We start from the raw sequence: 7,173 nt of genomic DNA, 5'->3' as shown, positions 1-7,173 counted from the left end.
AAAAAAAAAAGAAATTCAGTTTCTTTCTCTTTAAATGAGGGAAAGGTCTTTACTAAGATAAGCCTTTTTCACATGTAAGAAAGTTTAAGTCATATTTCTCCCCATAATTAAAATTGTAATCAAACCAAAAAAAAAGGGTGAAGTGGCTCATGTCTGTACTCCAAGCTATGTGGGAGGCTGAGGTGGGAGAATCACTTGAGCTCAGCAGTTCAAGGCTGCAGTGAGCTATAATTGCCACAGGACTCCAGCCTAGGCGACAGTGCAAGACCACATTTCCAAAAAAAAGAAAACAGTAATGGTAATAAATGGAAGAAAAACCCATACAGACTAAGAAACATATTCACCAACTGCAATGTATGGAACTAATGTGAATTCTGATTTGCACAATCTATTTTTAAAATCATATTTGAGACAACCAATTTGAATACTGATTATGTAGTTTTGTAGCTTAAGAAGTGTTATGATTTTTTAAACAGTCCTTAACTTTTAGATGTACATACAGAATGATTTGCTGGTGAAAGGTCTAGGATTTGATTCAAAAAAAAAGTCCAGGAAAGGGGAAAAATGGGTAGGAGAATAAATATAAGCCATGGGCTTATGTTATAGCTATTGAAGTTATTTTCTCTACTTGTACAGGTTTGAAATTTCCCATAAATTTTAAGTTCTCCCCATCTATTAAGTGAGAAAGTGGGTAACAGTATGATCCCATTGTATAAATGTATAAATACATACACCCAAAGGTCTAGAAGGGTATACACCAAAAAAGTAACAGTATCTCCCTCAGTGCTATCCAGTAGAACTTCCTGTGACAATGTATATATTCTACAATCTCCCCTGTTCAAAACAATAGTCACTAGCCACATGGGGCTACCAAGTTCTTAAAATGCAGCAGTAAGATTGAGGAAATGAACTCTAATTCTAATTAAGTAGCCACATGTAGCTAGTGAGTTCCATTTTGGACAGCACAGGTAAGACAATGGAATTGTGAATGAGTCTCTTGATTCTTCTTAACATTTCTCCACAAGCAAAAAGCTTTGTTTTCTCAATAATTGAAAAATTAAACTGTTTTCACTTAAAATATTTACAGACTACTGATGTGGGTTCTCCACAGAACTATTCTGAAAATGAAATGAAGCTGAATAAAACAAGTTATATTGAAAAGTTTGTGTCTGCTTTCAATTAGCTCTTTTTAAAAGCAAATGCAGGTGATTCACTTCGTTTGGTTTTTTCAACCTTCCACTCCTTCAGTCCCAATCACAGACAAACGTGTGTGTCTGTTTACTAAAAGGATAAAATGTGAATGTACTGCATAGATTAGGAACATTAATGTCCATCATAATGGAAAAAAATTAGAGCAAGCCTCTCCCCCCAGCTAAAAATAGCTTTTTATCTTTTTGCCAATGAATTAGGGGCCATAACAGCTCTGTGAACAGAGAGAATTGTATACTTAAAAGATCCAAATGGATTTATTGATTGAAGTAATCAGCAAATAGGATGAATGTGGATTTGAAAGGGCTGGGAAGAAACACAGTACCTTAAAAATAACTGCTGGTGACAGATATGTTCACAGTATATTTCACAAGAAAATGTACGTCAGCATGAAAGAACTAAGCCAGAGGTGAGATTTTTATTGACTTACTGTAATTTTTTGGCATACAAAGTACTTAATCAAGTATATTTACAATTCTTACATAATGTACATTTTGGAATAAAGATAATGTACTTTGCTCCATTTATAATGACAAACTATTGTAAAACTACATTCATGAATTAGATACAAATCCTCTACATACTAATAAAAAGTAAATGGACTGTTGGTTATACATTCTTTAAAATATACCTTTTCACAGGTAGCAAGAAATAGTACATGTAATAAGTCTTTATGACTGGAATGATCCAGAAATATCACAAAGCACGAGTAAACACATATATAAAAGTAGCTCATCATTTCCAAAAGTTAACCTTTAGCCTTTGTGTAAAATAAATGGTGCCAACAACCTTTATAATGTAGCAAGCTTTCCCTGTTTAATATCCAAAAAATGGAGGGTGGGGAGGTTGAAGAAAATCAAGAAATTTAGCAAATAAGATAGTGAAAAGACCAATGCAGAGAAAAGTTTATGTCATCAATCCTCGCTTTGTCTCCACATTATCACATTTTAAGTGGATAAATTTACGTAAACAGAAAAAGATGTCTACAAAACCGTATCTGTAGATGTCATCTGGAAGCATCAATAAATTGATAAGTATATGGTGAATTAAAATTACTTTTATAATGTTTTGCTTTCATTAATGTTTGTTATGGCAAAAATGTAAGATTTCCTACAATTTTGTCTTCAAATCCCAATCGAGCCCTTCAAACTTTTATTCAGGTTCTCTGGATTATTTGGAGTTTTTGTTATCAAAGCACAAGGAAAGCTGGCATTCATTATCAGACTTTGCTGCTTTACAATGATTTCAAATCATTTCATGATACAAATAAAGTGCCTCTGACTGGAAGTCAGACTTGGGTAATGGTGCCAACTCTGCCACCAGCTAGCAAATCAAATGACCCTGCTTTGTAAAACAAAAGGAGCACCCTAGGGTCAAAAAAGTAGACAACTTCGGAGCTCTTAGATTAAGATCTCAGAAGTCCTACCGTGAGAATCCAGAGAGATAAAGCAATGCCAAAGTACACTGTGAGTAGCAAAACAGTATACAAAGGGATGTTTTTATGTTTTCACCTTGTTTCACTGCACTCATTTTAATTGTGAGGAGCCCTGAATCCAAAAAGGGTAGTGACTACTAGTCCAGTGCTCCTTCCACTGTATCATGCAGTTCTAAAGTCATTCTGGACATACAGTCTTTAAAAATACATCATTCTTCCAGCTCTTGTCCATGGTCCAAAGTGATATTATACAGAAGTGTTATCTGACAATACAAGAATGATCTGGGAATGTCTGATTATTCAAAATGGTAGTAAATTTAGTCTTACACACAATTTACTGCGACCATACTTAACATGCATAAAATATTTTTAAAATACAAACTTAAATTGGCCAGATTCTGAATGTGTATTTTTTTCTTTTTCAAAATGCACTCATGAAGAACCAAAGTTCATATTCCAAATTAAATCTGTATGTCTGGAAAAGTAACCAATCAAAGTTCATTAAAATCTACAGTGAAAACCAGTATAAATTAGGCAAACACCATAATCTAATATCAGGAAATTTCTGAATTTCTAAGGATTGTATTAAAGGTAACTTTTAAAACCTTAGAAATCTTAAGCACATAAATGTTGTAATGAAACACTGCAAATAACTGCTCAATTACTTTTATTCTAGCTCTAACATGAAATTGCATTTTATTAACTCTTCATAGTGCTAGTCTTATTTTGGTATTAATCTAATTTTTAAGTTAGTAAGCTAAAGATAATGAGCTAACAGACTAATAAGGAATAAGAAATTAATAATAGCAGATAAGTTATGGAAAGAAAATAAAAAGGCCAATTACACTGACCAATGAAGCCCAAAAGCATGATTAACATTGTTTAAACTATGATTGCTTATAATGCACTGAATAATTCACAGCATAACATAACTCAAATTTGTTACACACCATAGAAAAGCTATTAGTTGACACGGCTAAATTCACCTAAGAGCCAACCTACCTTGTAACTATTAATTTAATTTAAAGCCTTGCTGTTTACTCCATCATTTCTGCCAAATGCAGTCCACATTGGGTCTCAGCATATTCAAGAAATGAAGTCACAGAAATGTATTTCTGTATTGCCAGCCTCCCTGCAATATTAAAGATTTTGCTTTCTCTGAAGATACTCTGAACCATGATCATCTATCTTTAGGGCACTTCAAATACATTTCTGACCACTAAATTTAAGTAGATACTAATTACTGCCACATTAACAATTCATAACTCAAGCTGCAGGAGGTAAGCGTGTCATAAGGAATTGCCTTTGCAACCACAGAGACTCCAGAGGTGATCTGAAGCACATACCAATGGCCAGATCCAAAAGGAAAACTGCCTAGATTTCCTCAGACAAAGGTCAGGATCTTTAGGAATGAAGTCCTGGGATTAAAACAGACAGGGGCACTATCAAGGAAAAGTGAGGTTTCTTTCTTTTTCTTTAACATACTTCTTTTCTTTGAGCTTCTTGGTCAAATAATTTCAAGGTACACGCTAATAAAAACTACAAATCAGATTTTTGCCTTTAGTGAAGGTACCTAAAAAGCCAGATCATCTATGACTTTGAGATCACACAGCAAAGATAAAAATTTAATGTTCCTGTTATTGTTATAATTAAATACAACGCTGTGGGAGTTAGCATTTCCTCAGAAATAATTCACAAATATATTTTTATCCTCATCTAACATACAGTGACTATTACTAAATAAGCATTGCGTGCATGGAATTTGGCCAAATTATGGAAACTTTTCGGTGATGTGAACTTGTTTCAATATAATTCCTGCTTGGCTAGATTCTGATTTGATGTTTAATCAATTTGTAAAACTCTAGTTACTGGGAAATGTTAGAAAATTGATCTATAATTGGATCATAAAATTTTTATATATTTAAAAACCTCTTTTATTTAGAAAGTATCAATATCATTTACATATAATTTCTAAAAGAAGAATAAACTTAAGTGTTGACCACAATGGAAAGGAATCAAAAGGCAAATTAGGCTGGGTGCAGTGGCTCATGCCTGTAATCCCAGCACTCTGGGAGGCCAAAGCGGGCTGATCATCTGAGGTCAGGAGTTTGAGACCAACCTGGCCAAAATGGTGAAACCCGTCTTTACTAAAAACACAAAACTTAGCTAGGCATGGTGGCGGGTGACTGTAGTCCCAGCTACTTGGGAGGCTGAGGCAGGAGAATGACGCGAACCCGGGAGGAAGAGGCTGCAGTGAGCTGAGATCGCGCCACTGCACTCCAGCCTCAGTGACAGAGCAAGACGCCATCTCAAAAAAAAAAAAGGCAAATTAATTATTTTATACTTGATAAGACATTTCAAAGATGAAATCAGACTAATTTGTAGCATATAAATGGTAATATGTTTATCTATAGTATTTTGGAATTCAGGGGTCTGTGAATCATGTAACCGAACACTAAAGCTATCTACATAATTTAAAAGAATGTACACTGTGTACAAGCACAAAATAGATGTAGAAAAAAATAAACAGCCATTTATTGCGACATATTTTAGTATTAACTAAGAATAAGTGGGGTTCTTTTTCTCCTTTGTACAGAGATTCTTTCACTAGGAGCAACAGCAAAACTATATCTTTAAAAGGACAAATTTCAAATATAAAAATGGCCTATATTATTTTATAAACTGATTTTTCCTTTAAAAGTTAAGTTTTAATGAAAGCATAATTTTGCAACATTCAAGTAACCTGTTAGACACAGTTTTATTACATCGATACATCTGTCAAGGCTTCAGGAAATCAACCCAACAAGGAAGAACTACACATTTTGAACTGGGTGTTTTTTTTTTGATTAAAAAAAAAAAAGAAAAGAGCGTCTTTTGCTGCATAAAATAAATCTAAAGGACTGAATTATGGTCTACCTGTACAGCCATTATACACACATACATTAAAGTACTGGACAATAACCTGTCATCTAAGAAGTATAACTGCATTTATGAACAAATGGGGAAAACACAATCTCTGGTTCTAATAAATCATATATTGAGTGCATGAAAGCTAGGCTACCGAACACATCAACACACACCTATTTCTGAACCACCAAAAATCATCAGGAAAGCTAAAGAAAAAACATATTCTTGAGGCAGGCAGGACAGTTGGCTCCCACTTGATGAAGACATGCTTGACTGAATGATCCTGGGCAAGATGCACGGTGGAAAAAAATTCAATGCTACCACCCATTGGCAAAAGAATCATTTTCGTCTAACCTCCTAGCATCCTGTAACCTAGAGATGGCCTAAATCTAGACTGAACTTTTATCTACAGAAATAGCCCTTTAAATAGGCTTTTTTAATAAAAGAGGTCCTAAATTAGGTTCCTCTCCAACTACTAGATAACTATGTTTTAATTTGTAAATGTATGAATAGGTACCTTTTTTCCAAGCCATTCAATATCTACCAAAATTTAGTAGAATTAAAGCAGTAAAAAATTGTGAATTTTTAGCTATATACATTAGGGGGTCACCAGATTTCATATTTTCCCATTTTTAAAAAAATTCAGAATTTCTGTGAATCTTGCTGGAAACGATTTAGTTTCTCTGGATTATTGGATGCCATTTGGGAAAAATCACGAAATATGTCCTGGTAAGTTTCATCACCTGCATGAAATAAAATAAAGACACTTTATAAACATTTACACAAGTATTAATAAAATAACATTCATATTTATTACTAGTACTATTTTATAATTCATTACATTAAAATTTTGTTCAGATGAGCATTTTTGGAAGGGGCAACTAAAAATAAATGCTGAAAAATTATGTAATGAAAGAAAAAAAAAACTATACCTGAAAAAAGCACCTCAGATGCAGCCACAGAAGAAAGCTCAGAGTTAGAAAAGAGTAAAGATGCAAGTGTTTTAAAGCAATGTAAAGAAATATGTTTATTAACACGAGGGGGAAAGAAAGTCATCCTAATGAGGTACAGTAAATGAGACCTTCTTTAAATAAATATTTCCCATGATAAAGGCCAAAAGAAATGACTAAAACGTAAATACTAATGTTTTGGATGGATGCAAGTTATTAACAAGACAAACTGATAATCAGGACAAACTGATAATCAGATAGGGAAAAATAATACTGTCTTTTAATTAAAAGGAATTTAAAAGAGCATGTAAAAAAGTAACTTTTTAGTCAAACTTTAATGCGTAACTAAAACTAATGCACCTACATCCACTGCTTACTAAACTCATAAAATCTGGTCAGGTACAGTGCCTCACGCCTATAACCCCAACACTTTGGGAGGCTAAGGGGTGGTGGGGGGGAGAATTGGTTGAGGCCAGGAGTTCAAGACCAGTCTGAGCAACACAGTGAGACTACGTCTCTACAAAAATTAACAACAAAATCCTAGAAAATGGCTTTAGGTAGGGGGTGGTGGCTCATGCCTGTAATCCCAGCACTTTGGGAGGCCGAAGCGGGCAGATCACCTGAGGTCCGGGGTTTGAGACCAGTCCGGCCAACAGGATGAAACCCTGTCTC

At 34.2% G+C, this 7,173-nt stretch overlaps 1 protein-coding gene across 1 annotated transcript in view; it reads right to left on the bottom strand.

Annotated features, from left to right (window-relative positions):
- Window positions 1–1,608: 1,608 nt before the first annotated feature.
- ACAP2 (ArfGAP with coiled-coil, ankyrin repeat and PH domains 2) overlaps window positions 1,609–7,173 on the bottom strand; it is a 183,984-nt gene continuing 178,419 nt past the window's right edge. Inside the window, exon 25 of the mRNA XM_011961204.1 lies at window positions 1,609–6,294. Within this exon, the coding sequence (XP_011816594.1) occupies window positions 6,194–6,294 (101 nt within the window). The 3' untranslated portion in view covers window positions 1,609–6,193. The remainder of the gene's footprint in view (window positions 6,295–7,173) is intronic.

The sequence above is a fragment of the Colobus angolensis genome, unplaced genomic scaffold (genome assembly GCF_000951035.1).
Source record: "Colobus angolensis palliatus isolate OR3802 unplaced genomic scaffold, Cang.pa_1.0 Scaffold54, whole genome shotgun sequence".
Lineage (NCBI taxonomy): Eukaryota > Metazoa > Chordata > Mammalia > Primates > Cercopithecidae > Colobus > Colobus angolensis.
Note: the sequence above shows the minus strand (reverse complement) of the source record. Positions and strands in the feature narration are given on the sequence as shown.